The following is a 17,741-nucleotide window of genomic DNA, read 5'->3' as shown; positions in this document are numbered from 1 at the left end:
CCGTTCTCCTTATTCGCAATGATCATTTTAAAACAATGACCCACTCGTCACTAACTCTCTAATTCTTGGTCACTCTATCAAACCACTTCATTGGCTGAATTATACCAGCCACCCCCCTGACATTAGAGGTCATGGTGGGGGAGGCCCGGAAAATCCTTCCAGGAGAAGGGGTGGCGCAGTGGTTAGCACTGCAGCCTCACAGCTCCAGCAACCTGGGTTCAGTTCTGGGTACTGCCTGTGCGGAGTTTGCAAGTTCTTCCTGTGACCGCGTGGGTTTCTGTCGGGTGCTCCGGTTTTCTCCCACAGCCAAAGACTTGCAGGTTCACAGGTAAATTACCCTAGTGTAGATAGGTGGTAGGAGAATTGAGGGAAGGTGGAGATGTGGTAGGAAATATGGGATTAATGTAAAATTAGTATAAATGGGTGGTTGATGGTCAGCACAGACTTAGTGGGCCGAAGGGCCTGTTTCAGTGCTGTATCTCTCTCTGACTATGACTCTATGAGAGGCCCCCCCGGGACTCAATGCTGGGAAGGCCCTGCCCTATTTTATCAGCGCTGACAAGGCCTCGGGGCAGCCCCCACATCGCTCAGTGAAATAAACAATTTACATATTTAAATCAATGATAATAAATGAATAATTACTTACCTCGTCGCGAAGGCCATCCCACGCCAATATTCCGGCTGGTTGCCGGAACTCCGGCATCTTCGGATCTCCATTCGGAGATCCGAAGCAGAACACTGGTGGAGAGGGGGGGAGGAGTGAAGTATTCGGGGGGAGGAGTGAAGTATTCGGAGGGAGGGGGGAGCAAAAACAAGCACGATTGGTCGAGGGGATGGTGGAAAGGGGTTAAAGTAAAGAAAGTTCGGGGGGGGGGGGGGAAGGTCGTGATCGAAAATTTACTTTTTTGGGGGTGGGGGGCGGGGGTGGGGAAGAGGACAAATAATGAACTGATTATTCTTTGGGGGGGCTGGATAGGGGATTGGAAGTGTGAATAAAATTTTATTTTAATTTTTCGGCAAACCTGTAAACTTTAAACACTAAATGAAAAGGAAGGGCCTGAAGCCCTTTAAAAATGGCACTGGCGCCTGCACAGCGGCGCCAGAGTCTGTGCCAGGAACAGAGCGCCCACCCTCTCTATGTCATCAGGGGCGGGCGGTCCGGCCCCTACATGTTAATGAACTTCCGCGCAAAATATCGCGGCAGCTCCGCGGTGCACATCTTGCGCGTACGCTATGCACTTTTTAAAGCTTGCCACCAATAACAGCAGCAAGCTATAAAAATTCAGCCCCATAGTTCTACATTTCTTTTAACAAGCCTTCTGAAGGATTATAGACACCATACCTAATGCATTCCATTTTTTTAAAAAGGTGGTAATTTCTTCAAACAAACTCTAGATTTTTAAGTTTGTCAAACACAATTGGCAATTTAAACAAAAGAAAATACTGTGGATGCTAGAAATCTGAAAATAAAAACAGAAAATTCTGGAAATAGTCAGCAGCTCAGGCAGCATCTGTGGACAGAGAAACAGAGTTAACCCAGTAAAACTTGGTGGCCTCTCAGCGCACCGGTGGCGGGGGGGAGGGGGGGCCTGACAATCAGGCAGGGTGCCCGATTGAGGGCTGCCCCCGCTTCCCCAACCACCCCCAGGACCCAAGACCCCAAACGACCACCCTTACCTCGCCGGGGACCGACCGATTACCCCCGGCAAGGCAACTCAAACTTGGCTGGGCTGCTGTCCCAGTAGTGGCCACTACTCTCGGTGGCGCTGCTAAAACTAAGAGCTGCCGGCCCAATGATTGGCTGGCAGCTCAATGAGGCGGAACTTTCTCCCTCAAGCAGGTGGAAGTCCCACCTTGGAACAATTAAAGTCCGTGGATCCGTAAAATGCGGGACGGATCCCCAGGCTAGGTGGAAGCGGGTTCGCCATTGACTTTTATGTCGGTGGGCAGCTCCCGTCCGCCTGACGTAAAATCCAGCCCAATGTTTCAGGTCGATGACCTTTCATCTAAACCTTTTTTTTAAGAGATTAAATGGCAAAAGGGTTCACAGTGCAAGATCAAAGGGACTGGTGATGGGACAAGTAAAGAAACAAATGATGTGCCTAGAGGAGGTGTGAATGGCAGAATCATGAAAAGCTGCTGTCCATGGCAAAGAAACAGAGGGAAACAGAAAGGGAAACAAGAGAGAAAAACCTAAACCAGCAAAGAAAAATGAAACAAATGGAGGCAAAATTGTTGAACTCAATGTTGAGTCCAGAAGGCTGTTAAAAAGTGACAGGTTGAAAGATGAGGTGCTGTTCCTCGAGTTTGCTTTGAGCTTCACTGGAACACTGCACGAGGTGAAGGACAGAAAGGTCACAGTGGGAGCAAGGTAGAGAATTAAAATGACAGGTGACTGGAAGCTCAGGGTCATGCTTGTGGACTGAATAGAAGTGTTCCATAAAGCAGTGAACCCAACGTAGAGGAGACCACATCGTGAGCAGTGAATATAGTATATTAAACTGAAAGAAGTACAAGTAAATCGCTGCTTCACCTGGACAGAGTTTGTAGGGGATCTAGAACAGTGAAAAAGGAGATGGTAGAAGGGCAGGCGTTGCATCTTCTGCGCTCGTATGGAAAGGTGCTGTGAGAAGGGGTTGCTGGGGATGACTGAGGTGTGAACCAAGGTATCGCGGAGGAAACAATCCCTTCAGAATGCTGAAAGGGGAGAAGGGAAGGTGGGTTTGGTGGTTGCAATACGCTGGAAGTGGCGGAAATGGCAGACGGTGATCTGTTGAATATGGAGGCTGGTGGGATGGAAGGTGAGGACGAGAGATTGGATGTCCATGGTGAAGATGAGACCGTTAAGGCCAGGAAATTGGAAACTGTTAAATTTACAGAGGGCATTGGAATAGTCATGGATGTAGGTGGGAAGAGACCGTACGAGGGGAGAACAAAAAGAGCTGAGATAGGAGGAAATCAAATCAGTGGGGTAGGAACAGGCTGAAATGATAGGTCTACCAGGGCAGTTCTGTTTGTGGATCTTGGAAAGGATGTAGAAGTGGGTTGGTCGGGTTTGAGGACTATGAGTTTAGAAGCTGTGGAGGGAAGATCTCCAGATGAAAGGTCATCGATCTGAAATGTTAACTCTGTTTCTCTCTCCACAGATGCTGCCAGACCTGTTGAGCATTTCCAGCATTTTCTATTCTTATAGACCTTTTAAACACATCCATGCTGGCTGTATTTGGTTAACCCATGCACTGCTAAATGCTGAGTAACTTTATCTCAAAGGGCAGAATCTAAGAGTCTAACCCTATTAGATTGAAGTGCTTACTTGGAACTCCTCTGTTGTATTTAACTTTGCCCAGATGCATTCATATGATTATAGATCAGATGGTGTCTTAACAGATTAATGCCTGATTCCATTCTCATGATATATACTTCTTATTCTTACACTAACCACTAGTAGCATTATTTTTAAAATAAAATATGGAGAAAACATTATTTGCTGCCCTGTATTCTGGCTCTTGCTAAACTTTGAACTAAACTCTGATCTGCTGACATTGCGAAATGCCACATGAGGCAGCCACTAATAAATGTGATGGGAAGCTTCAAACTCTTTCCTCTGTATGAGATCATAAGCAGAAAGAGTGGACATCCGATTAAATGCTTTACTCTTACCCTTTGGCACCTTGGTGTTTTAGTTTATATTGTGTTGAAAAGTAATAATATTTTAAACCGTGCAGCACATTTCAGTGACGACTTGCTCAATGTCATGTATATACAATTCCTGTTCAATGAATAAGGTGTTTGGCACAATATTTTATACACTTGTCAAAAATTTTAAAGTGAGAAACTAATAAACAAAAATGCTCTGGTGCACCATTATTTGAATTCCTTACGTTGTATCCAAAGATTCTCTTTTTGAAATCTAACCAGCTTCGTACAGCTGCTGTATGTAGCTTGTGAAAGTAAATCCTCCAGGAGGTGATAAAATGGACTCTGACACAATGGCGGTGAAATTAGTTTCTGGTAGTAGTGCAAAACAAGCAATAGCAAGTTGGCAGCCCATTTTACATTGTGCCTGATTTACTTTTCCATCGACTTTACTGGAAAAGAACGTGGACAGGGGCTGCCGACTCGCTAATGCTCATTTCACACAACCGTCAAGGACCAGTTTTATCTACTTAAGGAATTGGGATTCATCTTCAGAGTGGCAGCTCCTCCACATCATAAAAGATACACCCCTGATCCTAGCCAATTTTATGGGCCCTAGTGTCATTTACATCGTTTTGGTGAAGGCTTTTGTGCCGCGGAGTCTGCCTGGAGTGCGAGTGGAGATTGGCTGTGCTAAGTCTCCAATGTCTGCCACAGTGTAGTGTGGCTGGCAGCCTCTGTGCTGCTGGATGAAGATTCAGGGAAAAATTTACATTTTAGAAATCACATCAAAACCAGAGCAATCAATTGCCCTGACCTTCTATGTTTTCAAATTTTAAATAGCCCTTCTCTGTCACCATAGCAAAGCTAGTACAAATACTTCACACCCCTGCCCATCTATGTAAATAATACCAACAAATTAGCAGAAGGAGGCGTATGTTAAGTGTAGACTGTAGAATAACTTGGGATTTTCAGTTTCTATTGAGTGCTCATTTAAGTGAGGTCAACTGCATAATGCACTCAGTTTTCACAGTTTTCTGAAAACACAGTGACCTCCAGAGCCATGAGATTCTCATCACTCATTCCAATATCCCTTTCCATCAGACTAGTTTTCAGTTCGCCCTCCTTCATTTCTCTCTGCATTGTCAAGCCCAGGTTCTTTAGTGATGGGAGCTAACTGGAGCATTATATATTGTTGGCTGCAGTAGGAGCTGTAGACTGAAAGTAAAATGGGCTGTGTCAGATATTGATGTATACTTGTTGTTTCAATCTTGAGATAAAGAAAGATCACAGGACTTAACCTGTAAAATGACAGGTCATTTTAACAGAGCAGACTTTTTGAAATACATTAGATTGCACAAAGTGTTAGCTTTCAAAGCATAAGTATTCCAGCAGGTCTGGCAGCACCTGTGGAGAGAGAAGCAGAGTTAAATTTTCAGATCTGTGACCCTTCATCAGGACTGGAAGAAGTTAAAAATGTAATAGGTTTAAAATGGGGGAGCACCGACTCACTATCTCAAAGTTGTCCTGCTCTGCGGTTTCATTTCATCCTTTATCTCATCGGACGCCTTAACAAAATACTTTTTCTCTTCCTTTCAGGTGTTAAGGATCACAAGCTTTCCACTCTTCCCCCATTTGACCTACTTAAAATCTATTACATTTCTAACTTTTGCCAGTTCTGATGAACTGGTCACAGACCTGAAACGTTAACTTCGTTTCTCTCTCCACAGATGCTGCCAGACCTGCTGAGTATTTCCAGCACTTTCTGTTTTTATTTCAGATTTCCAGCATCTGCAGTATTTTGCTTTGGTATAAATATTTCGAATTAAGTTTGTAAATTGACTATCCAACTCATTCATAATTTGCCTGATGGATATATAATCATTGGAAACAGGTTTATTTCATATTGAGACATTAAATGTTGCAGATGATATTAGAATATTCAGTTGAATTATGCAGATCATTTCCATTTTTGTGTGCCCATTCTGATCAAACTAGTATAAGATGAAAAACCCTGAGGTGAAAGATTAACAGAAGCTAAATGATAAATTTCAGCCAGCTGTCAGGTGAATTTACATCAGTCTTCCCAGTCTGTTGCTTTTTAAAAGTAATTTTGAATTTTTAACATCCCAGACTGTGATTTCAGTCTGACGTTATGATCACATTGCTGCCATGAAGGAGCACCCTCAGGAATGTTCATTGAACTTTCTCAGTACAACCACTTTCAGATTTAATCAAAGAACAGAAAATGATGAAAACATACCAACTTGTCCAGCATCTGAACAAGAAAGGCAGCTCAACATTTTGAGTGGGAATCTTGATCTGAGCTAACTAAATACAGATGCACTGGTGCCCCAGTCAAAACATTAACTTACCTTTCTCCCTTAAGATAGTGACTCAGTTGTACATTTTCAGCATTTTCCACTTTTACTTCAGATGCAGAAAATATGGGCGATCGTTTTTTTTTTAGAAAAACGGTCCCTACTTGAGGTTTATTTTAAGATAAATGTCAGAAAAGCTTTAACAGTGGTCTGGGTGCAGCTGCTGCAACAGTTCCTCCAGTAATTTCAATCTGATGAAATGAAGTATCACACTTCTGAGTGACAACTTATCACATGGTGATCACATCTATGTTTTTGTTTGCAGCAGTAAGAGAGATAAACAGAAAGTCACAAAAAGGTTTGGGTTGTGCTACAATGGTGATAGTGTTCAGTCACACCTAGGACCTGGATTCAAATTCAGTCCAAACTAATTGTATGAAAGTCCACTGGCTACAAGGACCCTACATGAAATGAACCTGGTCAGCCTCTATCCCCATATTTGGTTCACAACTGGCCATTGTATTCTTTATACTGACACTGGGAAGCAGTGGATTAATTTCCTGGTATGTGTTGATGGTTGTCCACTTCTAATGCAGCTTGGAGAAACAGTCACATCCCCCATGATTTTCTATACATTGATTTTATGTAAAATCCTAAGCAGAGGTAGCCCATGATTTTCTGATATGTGCTGGCAGTTGAGGGGATTCCCTACCAACAATTTATATTCAGAAATTTACTTCCTGGACCTGGAGATTACAATCTCATTGATGACTTTCCCCCTGAACTGGCAGAGGCCTAGTTAAAGTGGGGATGCATGTCTTAAAGGGATGTTGCATCCCTTCTGCATTCTTTCTTTTTAGAAATTCATTTATGAGATGCAGGCATCGCTGGCATGGCCAGCATTTACTGCCCATCCCTAGTTGCTTGAGAAGATGGTGATGGGTCGCCTTCTTCAACCGCTGCAGTCTGTGTGGTGTGGGTACTCTCACAGTGGTGTTGGGTAGGAAGTTCCAGGATTCTGACCCAGTGACAGAGAGTGTTACAAATTATGGTTGAATACAATTCTGCTGCTGCTGATGGTCCACAGCGCCTCATGGATGTCCAGCTTTGAGCTGCTAGATCTGTTCTGAATCTATCTCATTTAGCACAGTGGTAGTGCCACACAACACGATGGAGAGTCTGCTCAGGATGAAGATGTGATGGTCACTTGTACCAATACTGTCATGGATGCATCTACGACAGGTAGATTAGTGAGGACGAGGTCAAGTAGGTCTTTCCCTTGTGTTGGTTCTCTCACCACTTGCCACCGGCCCAGTCTGGCTGATATGTCCTTCAGGACTCGGACAGCTTGGTCAGTGCTACCAAGCCACTCTTGGTGATGGATATTGAAGTCCCCCCTTCTGTGCCCTTTCTGCCATCAGTTCTTCTTCCAAGTGATGTTCAACATGGAGAAGCACTGATCCATCAGCTGAAGGAGGGCGGTAGGTGGTAATCAGCAGGAGGTTTCCTTGCCCATGCTTGACCTGATGCCATGAGACTTCATGGGGTCTGATGCCAATGTTGAGGACTCCCAGGGCCACTCCCTCCTGACTGTATACAATGGTGTTGTCACCTCTGGTGGGTCTGTCCTGCAGGTGGGACAGGACATACCCAGGGATGGTAATGGAGGAGTCCGGGATATTGACTGTAAGGTATGATTCTGTGATTATGACTATGTTCGGCTGCTGCTTGACTAGTCTGTGGCCAGCTCTCCCAATTTTGGCCCCGATGTTAGTGAGGAGGACTTTGCAGGGTTGACTGGGCTGGGTGTACCTTTGTTGTGTCCAGTGCCTAGGTTGATGCCAGGTGTTCTGTCTGGTTTTATTCTTATTATGGTTTTGCTTAGCAAGTTGATACAACTGAGTGGCTTGCTAGGACGTTTCAGAGGGCAGTTAAGAATCAATGACATTGCTGTGGATCTGGTGTCACATATAGGTCAGACCGGGTAAGGACAGCAGATTTCCTTCCTGAAAGTACTTTCATGAACCAGGTGGACTTTTATGCCAATAGGGCCAGATTTATTTAATTAACTAAATTTAAAGTCCATTGCTGCTGTGGTGGAATTCAAATTCACGTCTCCGGATCGTGAATCCAGGGGTCTAGATTACTAGTCCTGTAACATAACTACAAAGCTACCATACCTGCTATTTCTGAGATGCTAAAAGACAAATCTTCAATGAAGTGAATCACAGGCAGGTTCACAGGTGCTCAGAAGCTTCCCTGGATGTGAATGTGGAAGAGGTGAAGGGTTAAAGGGACTCCTGTTCCCTGCAGTGGGTTGTCAAATGCGCTATCCCATCAGGCATGAAGAGATATTGCAGAAGCCGTCAATTCCAAGCGTATCACTCCCAAGGAATTGGATAGAGTGCAGAAAGTGCTTCACTGATCTAATGAGAGTAGCAAAGGTGGATTTATCCCTCTCTCTCTACAACACATGGCAGTTGTCATTCACCTTCCTCCCTGACTACTGTCAACAATTCCCTTGCCTCCACTGCTTCCTTCTCAAGGCCACACTGCTCCACCTCTCATTCTCATTACAAACACATGCTCATCTCTTCCTTGCTTCCTTCACACCAGCCATGAGCACCATTCTTCTTGCACATGCTAGCTTTTGGACAATCACCAACTTCTCTCTGACCTCCTTCCTCACTTCACACTCACCACCCTTAGTTCTCATTCAACACCTCCTCATCCCGATGGAATTTTACTTCTGCTCTGCAGAATGTACAAACCTCACACATCTGCAGTTTCCTTTCAGTAGCCACTTGCTAACTCTTTCTTTCTGCAGAACAAAATAGTGCACACTAATTACAAGAGGACTACCCAACCTCATGATCCTCAGCAAGCTGGAGCAGCAAGAAGCCACAGAAATTTGTGCTCTGGTAGTACAGTGTGTGTTGACCACTTTGATGGTGGGGGCTTCACTGAACAGGATCTCTTGACAATTACTTCTACCCCTTCATTAAGCGATAGAAAAATGCTACCTTGACGACAGCAAATTAATTACATTGTGATGCATGGCTTCAGCAATTGTGCAGCCTCCCCATACCATTCTATCTCTTCTCATTTCCCTAGATCCTTCTCAACAGCCAGAGCTTCCCAAAAGAAGATACCTCAGAGGAGGAGAGTCCTCTGACATCACATGCTCCATTGTTCTTAAGCACCACCACAGAGTTCGGCACGGTGGCTGGGTTAGAGAGTGAGTTGAGAGGTCTGCACATGATGATGCACCTAGTACTAGTCCACAGAGCTGCACTGTAGTGGTGGCAGGAGCAGCCTAAAAGATTCGGTACCAGAAAGTGAAGTCCTTTCCCAGCTCTGCTGAGGAGGTCATGAGATGAAGACTTCAGGTGTCTAATTGTGAGACAAAATTATTTGATTCCCACAAGCAATTGTACAAAGTATTGGAAGTCCTGTCAAGATGTTTCACTGGCATAGCTGGAAGTATTGAACAATATGCTTCCAGTCTGAGTGATGTCACCTCGCTAAGCATCAGCCCTCTGCAGTCTACTTTGGAAAGTGTGCCCAACTCCAAAGATGTTGCAGCTGGGCCCTTACAACAGGAGTGATATTTGCATGCTTTTCAGCTTTGGTGGAAGTTCGAATGGCTGCCCTGCAAACTCTGGGCTCAGACCACTACTTTGAATAGAAAGCATCTGCCTTGGAAAGGCAGACACCCACCTTGATCAGATTGCAGGAGCAAGTGGATAGGGACTTTCAAGGAATTACTCACTTTCTGTTATCTGCCTTCCCATAGACCAATGAAAGTTTTAAGCCTCTGCACCCACCCCCCACTCCCCCCATCTGAGTGGCAGTGTCAACAGCAATCCTTGTTACACAGCCATGTTATGCAGAATACGGCAAACTGCTGATATGGCCCACTTTGTCTGAAGCATATTGCCAGGAGCCCACAGAATAACTATGACACCAGAACCTTAGCTTTAAGATGCCAATGGCATGTTCAAGATGCTCCCCCTGGTGGTCCCATGGTCATTAATGCACCTGTGCTATTCAGGTGTAGTCAGGTTGTGGAAGGCTACCACACAGGTCTGCAGGGTGTGTCCCTTGCACCTTTGGAGCTGTCCTTTGACATTCCTGCAGCAGTTGAATAGTGGAGGGATAAAGGCATTGTTGCATCTACCAGTGGAACTGGCACAGACTTGCATGATCCTTCACAGTGATCACACACCAGTTGGAATGATGGCCCTCTGTTAAGAAAATCTGCTGGCTCATCCTTGATAGGTTCTTGCATGCAGTCAATAGCTCCCTATATACAAGGCAAGCCAGCTACTGTTGTAAATCCCAAAGCTCTCTTATTTGGTCTGTTCGAGTCCACTGAAAAGGTAATGCACTGATTGGTTCTGGTTAAGTGGTCCTTGGTGATTTGCTTAATATAGTTTGCTTAATATAGACTGTAGCAGTCTGGAAAGACCCTGAGGCAGAAAGGTTTAGAGCGGTGGTGGCTTTCACAGTCACTAACAAAGTATGGTCCCCTGGTCCAGCAGGCACCAGGTCCTGTTCCAGGATGTTGCACAGATCTGTAAGTCCCGTTGAAGTGCGCCCTCCTGACACGCTGCTCCTCTGATATGATCATGAAAGTTACTCACGTTCTATTGGCCCTGGGCTTATTACAAGAATTTTCCCTCACTTGCTGTGATCTAACTGGCTGAGCTACTGCTCGTCCTGGTTGCTGAGGCTGCTGCTGCTGTGCTTCCTCTTAACTGTTCATCCATTCAGAATAAAGAACATAGGAACAGGAGTAGGTCATTCTACTCTCAAACCTGTTCCATGGCTGATTTATATCTTAACTCCATCTGCTTGCCTTGGCTAGCAAAAATCTATAGATCTCAGGTTTATTATTAATTGAGCTGGCATCTACTGCTTTTTTGGTGGGAGACAGTTCCACACTTCTACCATGCTTTGTGTGAAAGAAGAGTTTCCTAACTTCTCTCCTGATTGGCTTGGCTCTGATTTTCAGGTTATGCCCCCTTTGTCCTGGACTCCCCCACAAGCAGCAAAAGTTTCTATCTATCCTATCAATTCCTTTAAAAATCTTCAATCAAATCTCCCTTTAACCTTCCATATTCCAGTGAACACAAGCATAGTTTGTGTAATCTCTCCCTATAATCTAACCCTTGGAGCCCTGGTAAAATTCTGGTGAATCTGTGCTGCACCTATTCCAAGGTGTGATGCCCAAAACTACACACAGGACTGCAGGTGTGGTTTAACCATGGCTTTTTACAGCTGCAGCAAAACTTTCTCCCTTTTATATTTTAGGGCTCTAGTTCTAAGGACTTACATTCCATTATTTTTTTTTTCAACCTGACTACTACATTTTAGTGATCTGTGTAAATGGATCCCATCCACACTACTTACTATATCACCAATATTTGTGTCATGGCAAACTTGGATATATGGCTCTCTATTATGTTACTTACATTATTCGTAAATATAATGAATAGTTAAGGCCCCAGCACAGACTCTTGTGGGATACCATTAGTTGCTTCCTTACAATTCAAGTACATACTCATTATCCCTACTCCCTTATCATTTACCACCTAATCAATCACCTAACAAGGTCACTAATTTGCCTTCAATTCCATGAGCTTTAATTTTAGCTAACAGTCTCTTTTATGGAACCTTATCGAATACCTTCTGGAAATCCATTTGAACTACATCTATAGCCATTCCCCTGTCTACTACTTCAGTCATCTAATCAAAGAATTCAATTAGGCTCGTTAGACATGACTAACCCTTTAAAAAGCCATTTTGGCTCTCGCTAATGAACTCACATTTCTCTAACTGCTCCATCACTCTGTTCTTAATTATAGATTCCAATTACTTCCCCACAACAGATGTTAGACTAACAGATGTACAATTTCCTGTTTTATTCTCTCTCACCTTTGGTAAATAACAGGGCTAGATTTGCAGTTTTCCAATCTCAAAGGACAATTCCTGAATTGAGAGTGCTGACGATTATGGCTAATGCATCTCCAATTTTGTAACTTACTTCCGTTAAAACCCTGGGGTGGAAACCATCAGGTCCTGGGGCAAAGGCGGGTTTACGGAGTTAGGTTGCAGATCAGTCATGATCTCACTGAATGGCAGAACAGGCACAAAGGGCTAAATGGCTTACTCCTGTTCCTATTGTAACAACCAGGTGAGAAAGAGGTCTAGGATTCCCTTTCAGCCTTCTCCTGGTCTTACTGTAACATGGTTTAATTTTAAACACCCCGTGTTTAAAGCTCCCCCTTGGTGAATCCTTGTTCACCGCTTTCCAATTATAAGGCAAATAAACCAGCACAAACAGGCTTTCTTAGGTTTAAAGAAGAAAAGTTGAAATTTATTGAACTTAAACTCTAATTCGGTTGAGGTCTACGGATACATGATACGCCCATGCTAGCATGCATATGCGATATACACATGCAAATAGAAACAGAAAAGAAAAGAAATAAAGTGGAAAAGTTTGAGGCAATATCTGAAGAATGTTTGATATGGGTCTTTGAGCTCACTGTAGAGTCCTTGACTGTAGGTAGATCTTGCTTTTCATTGGGACCCAGTATTCTTCTTAAACCTTGTTCGCTGTAGGAGACTTTTTTCTCTTGGGGTTCATGTGGCTTCCATGGATTCAGAGGCTTGTGAGAAAGAGATGGGAGCAAGCAGACAGGAGAGGCTGTGCCAAGTCAGCCAGGAGAGATCTTCTCAGTCCAGGAGCATTCTGCTTTCTGCCCAAACTGTTTATACAAATTCAAAAAACTCAGGTTGCCCAGCAGGTTAGTCATATGACTATCTGGCTTGACCATGTCCATTTGTATATTCAGCCATCTTAGCAGTCAACCTGGAATGCGAGCTCCCCCATCTTCAATGTCTGGTGATTAAAAGTCCAGTGTGGGTCCTTTGTCCAAGCACTATCTGTTGATATGCAAATGTATTTCCAGCCAAGGGTCCATTGTGGGTTGAATGCGTCAGGGAATGGCTACTTTGTCCTTCCAAACATTGTCTGTTAATATGTAAATGCCTTTCCAGCCATGATCTGGCAATTTTTTAAAGCAAGTCCTTTCTTCACTTCAATAACAGTTTGAAATTTAATGTCCATGTGGCGAAATTAATATGCCTCATGCTTGGCAGGTGGGGGCCTGTATGACAATATATTCCTATGATTTGTCTGTCTTTAGTGCTATTATTTTTTTTCTCATACTGTTTTCTTGATTACATTAACTTTAATGGGTCCCAGTCCTTGAGAGTCATTAATAATTTCCCGAGAAAGTCAGATATATTATCCTCCCTCTTTGCTATGAGAAGCAAAAATGGCATCCATGAGAAGCTGAAGTTGCTTACTCAAGGATGAGTAAGACAAACAAATGAAAATGAAGCAACCCCCAAGTATAGAAATGCCTTGACAATGGATTAATAAAAAGAGATTCTATTAATCTATGTTACTGGAAGTGAGTGACCTTTTAAATTTTCCTGCAAGTTATGTCAGTCAGTTTCTGAGGCCAATCCTGTGGGGCATTACTGAGTAGTTGGCCACTGAGCATGACTTCCGTCTTGCCCACTTAAAATTGCCTCGGGGTCTTAGGTACATAATCAGACCCCGGTTTAAATATATTTGTTAGGCACGTATTGGAAGCCAGGTGGTGCACCTCCGAATGGAATCAGTTGCTCTGTGAAAATTGCAGTCGGTCAGATGTGGTGAAAGTGGATTTCCCCAACATTAACTGCTCACCCGCCCTGATCTCTCATAAGGGGTGGGGAGGGTGCGGGTGGGGTTTTCGGGAGGGTTAAAATGTAAGCTACTGTTATTATGGCATGGCCCTATGCCTCACAATACTACCATACATAAACTTGGTGTGCAAACAAACTTTATCAAAAATTACTGAATAGCATAGATACAAATTTCAAAAAATATTTGTCATTTGAAGTTTATTCTTAATGGAAGCCAAAGTAATAAACTTCACTGAAAAAAACAGAAAAAAAAAGATTCTGTTCTGCTCTGTTTTTACACAATGCTATTTTCTCCCACTGATTGTTAGGTCTTCCCAGCTTTGAGGGTTAACAGGAAACTTGCTTGATTCAGTTTCTGGGATGTGGATTTAACAGCCCATCTCTTTTGTGACTCTCCATTGAGCTTTCCTTCTCTGTGAGGAGATACCAGGGGTGGAATTTTATGCTCTCCTCCACGACGGGTTTGGAGACGGGGGACAGCAAAGAAATCAGGTAATATGGTGGCTGGGGGGTGGTGACCCTGCCACCATCCCACCTCCACTGGAATTTAGTCCGCCGCCAACTGAGGCCCTTAACTGGGTAATCAACCCTTAATTAAGGGCCTGTTCCCACCACAGCCACAATTATCCGCGCGGCGGGCAGCCCAGTCACCGCACAGGAAGCACGGCACTAAAAACCATGCAGGCTGCTTCCCGGCTGTGGGTAGGGGGGTTCCCTTGTTCATAGGTAGAGTGCCTGAATGAGGGTCCCAGCACCAGGGAGTTGGGGGGGGGACCCCCTGAGGGCCAAACCCCTGCCCTTGCTGCTAACACGCCCCTCCCCCTCTTCCCCTGCGACCCCCACTGCCCTGACCGACCTTAAGCCTGGTTCCTCAGTGTGCAGCCACCGCCTCCACAGTGACGCTGCAGCTGCCGGCCTCTGATTGGCCAGCAGCTCTGCAAGGCCGGGACTTTCAGTGGCGGGGTCCTAAATCCTCTGGGAGGCCCACCGCTGTCCAGTTAAGTGCCTGATTGTCCCCTGGTTGGGGAGTCTAGAACCAGGGACATAATTTCAAAATAAGGGGGAAGCCACTTAGGACACAGATCAGGAGAAATTTCTTTACTCAGAGGGTTGTGAATCTTTGGAACTCTCTACCCCAGAGGGCTGTGGAAGCTCAGTCATTGAGTATGTTTAAAGAAGAGATTGACAGATTTCTAAGTACAAATGACATAAGGGAAAATGAGGATAGTGTGGGAAAAAATATTGAAGTGGATGATCGGCCATGATTATATTGAATTGCGGGGCAGGCTCGATGGGCTAAATGGCCTACTCCTGCTCAAGTTCCTATGTTCCTATGATTGGCACTAAATTCGACGGGCCTTCTGTACAAGGGCCAACATGGGGATCTCGCCGTTGGTTTATCCTGACGTCAAGACTGCTACCAACAGCACAAAATTCCACCCTAGATGTCTGCTCTGCGACTCTTCTTAACGATACACATATGATCACTAACCCACTTACCATGGGGAGCCACAGGCATGAGCTCACTTTGTACTCACAATGAAGCACCAATAAAACAGCATTATGCTTATGGGTCAAGCAGTAAATAGTTTCTCAATAAATATCCTCTTTAGGTTATATTGGAGTTTTAAGATTGAAATTTTGCATAGGAAATTAATTTTCCATATCTTCCAGGAAAAGTAGCTGAACATTTTGTGTTTAGATATCTTTTTCCCAGATTTCAACCATATTGTATTCCTTAGAAAACTAAACAATTACTGAATTTAAAAAGATGATAACGTCATTAAGATAACATCTCATTTCAATTAGAGGCAGCAACGATGAGAATTTTTTCTGAAAATTTCAGTTGTACGTTCAGCAAAAATTGATACTCACTGAGAGGAAGGCGTGGACAATGTCCGCTTTAATGGAACTTAATGGCTTGTCCTTGATGACCACAAATATCTGCTCCTCTTTGTCCAAGTTGATGAAGTTACCAAACCATGACTTTTTGGCAAGTCTAAATAATAAGAAACAAGTATTAAACTACACATATCTGAAACATTTGCCTTCTCTTCTATATGCCACCTTTACTTACCTTGCCACCAGACCTTCCAATGCTATATAGTTTTCTGAAGTTTTAATAACATATCTCCAGTGATCAAATGACTGAAGTTGAAGGCCATTGGACCAGAATAGGCAGAGCTGCCAGCTTTTACTGTTACGTCAATGTGAAGAGTGAACTTATAAATTAGATGTCACTCCAGCTCCCTCATTACTACTTTAATAGTTCTATTATATTTCTAGATTCATGACTCATCAAAACTGCACATAAATATACTATTGTGTTCGGTCCTGATGATATTCCATTCTCTGCTCTCCACATATATATTTGTGGAAGACCCTTCTTTGACCTCCTTGTCTCAAGAGATGATGGGTAAGCGCCTAGAGGTGGTCAGTGGTTTGTGAAGCAGTGCCTGGAGTGGCTATAAAGGCCAATTCTAGAGTGACAGACTCTTTCACAGGCGCTGCAGATAAAATTGGTTGTCGGGGCTGTTACACAGTTGGCTCTCTCTGTCTTTTTTCCTGCCAACTGCTAAGTCTCTTCGACTCGCCACTTTTCAGCCCCACCTTTATGGCTGTCCACCAGCTCTGGCAATCACTGGCAACTGACTCCCACGACTTGTGATCAATGTCACAGGACTTCATGTCACGTTTGCAGACGTCTTTAAAGCTGAGACATGGACAGCCAGTGGGTCTGATATCAGTGACGAGCTCTCTGTACAACGTATCCTTAGGGATCCTGCCATCTTCCATGCGGCTCACATGGCCAAGCCATCTCAAGCGCCGCTGGCTCAGTAGGGTGTATATGCTAGGGATGTTGGCCGCCTAGAGGACTTCTGTGTTGGAGATACGGTCCTGCCACCTGATGCTAAGGATTCTCTGGAGGCTGCGAAGATGGAATGAATTGAGACATCGCTCTTGGCTGACATATGTTGTCCAGGCCTTGCTGCGGTAGAGCAAGGTACCGAGGACACAGGCTTGATACACTCGGACTTTTGTGTTCCATGTCAGTGCGCCATTTTCCCACACTCTCTTGGCCAGTCTGGACATAGCAGCAGACGCCTTTCCCATGCGCTTGTTGATTTCTGCATCGAAAGACAGGTTACTGGTGATAGTTGAGCCTAGGTAGGTGAACTCTTAAACCACTTCCAGAGCGTGGTCGCCAATATTGATGGATGGAGCATTTCTGACATCCTGTCCCATGATGTTCATTTTCTTGAGGCTGATGGTTAGGCCAAATTCGTTGCAGGCAGCCACAATCCTGTCGATGAGTATCTGCGGACACTCTTCTGTGGAAGACCATTCCATTGTAAAAGAGGCACCCCGTCAGCCAGAACAGGTTTGTACCTTTGGCCTTTCATTGTTCCAGTTCCCAACCTGTAGAATGTGAAGCTGCAGGATTCACCATGTGTTGTTGGTAATGGGTACGTAAGAAAATGCCATCTTAAAAAAATCAGTGTTGGTTTCTTAAAAAGCCAATTTAAAGCTTCATTAAATAGAAGAACAAGTCAGAATGTCGGTTTATTAATCCGGATTCAGCATGTTCAAGGAAAGGCAATCTTTATTGGCAAATTTACAATTTTCAAATGGTTGAATATAATTCTATCATATAAAAATAAACTGACATTAAATAGTAATTGAGAAACTTAACGCAGATATTAAAATTTAAGAAAATTAAGGGCATGTGATTTCCTGCTTAATTGCCCAAAGATCACAATCTCCAATGTATCTGCACCATGTCAGTAAATCCTGCAATTCCTCCTGCTTTGGGGGCAGGGTTATTGAAGCATGTATAGTAGTTGAAAATTCTCCTTAGTAAAACTGCACGGCTTATAGTTTTAATACTGCTTTGATTGTTGGAAATAGCCTTGCCTCAAAAGCTGTCTTTTTATTCTTGCTGGACAGTAAAACTTACACAGCCAGACAGGCAAATGAAGACAAAAGAAGTGCAGAAAAAGAGAGAAAAACCAAAGAAAA

At 43.9% G+C, this 17,741-nt stretch overlaps 1 protein-coding gene across 4 annotated transcripts in view; it reads right to left on the bottom strand.

Moving 5' to 3' along the window:
- Positions 1-17,741, bottom strand: part of LOC137377319 (serine/threonine-protein kinase BRSK2) — a 636,447-nt gene that overhangs the window by 61,061 nt on the left and 557,645 nt on the right. For all 4 annotated transcript variants that reach the window (XM_068046888.1, XM_068046887.1, XM_068046889.1 and 1 more), the window contains exon 16: positions 15,597-15,720. In XM_068046888.1, the coding sequence (XP_067902989.1) occupies positions 15,597-15,720 (124 nt within the window). The remainder of the gene's footprint in view (positions 1-15,596; positions 15,721-17,741) is intronic.

This window comes from Heterodontus francisci, chromosome 14 (genome assembly GCF_036365525.1).
Source record: "Heterodontus francisci isolate sHetFra1 chromosome 14, sHetFra1.hap1, whole genome shotgun sequence".
In the NCBI taxonomy this organism is placed as follows: Eukaryota; Metazoa; Chordata; class Chondrichthyes; order Heterodontiformes; family Heterodontidae; genus Heterodontus; species Heterodontus francisci.
This window is presented reverse-complemented; position numbering and strand designations above follow the sequence as displayed.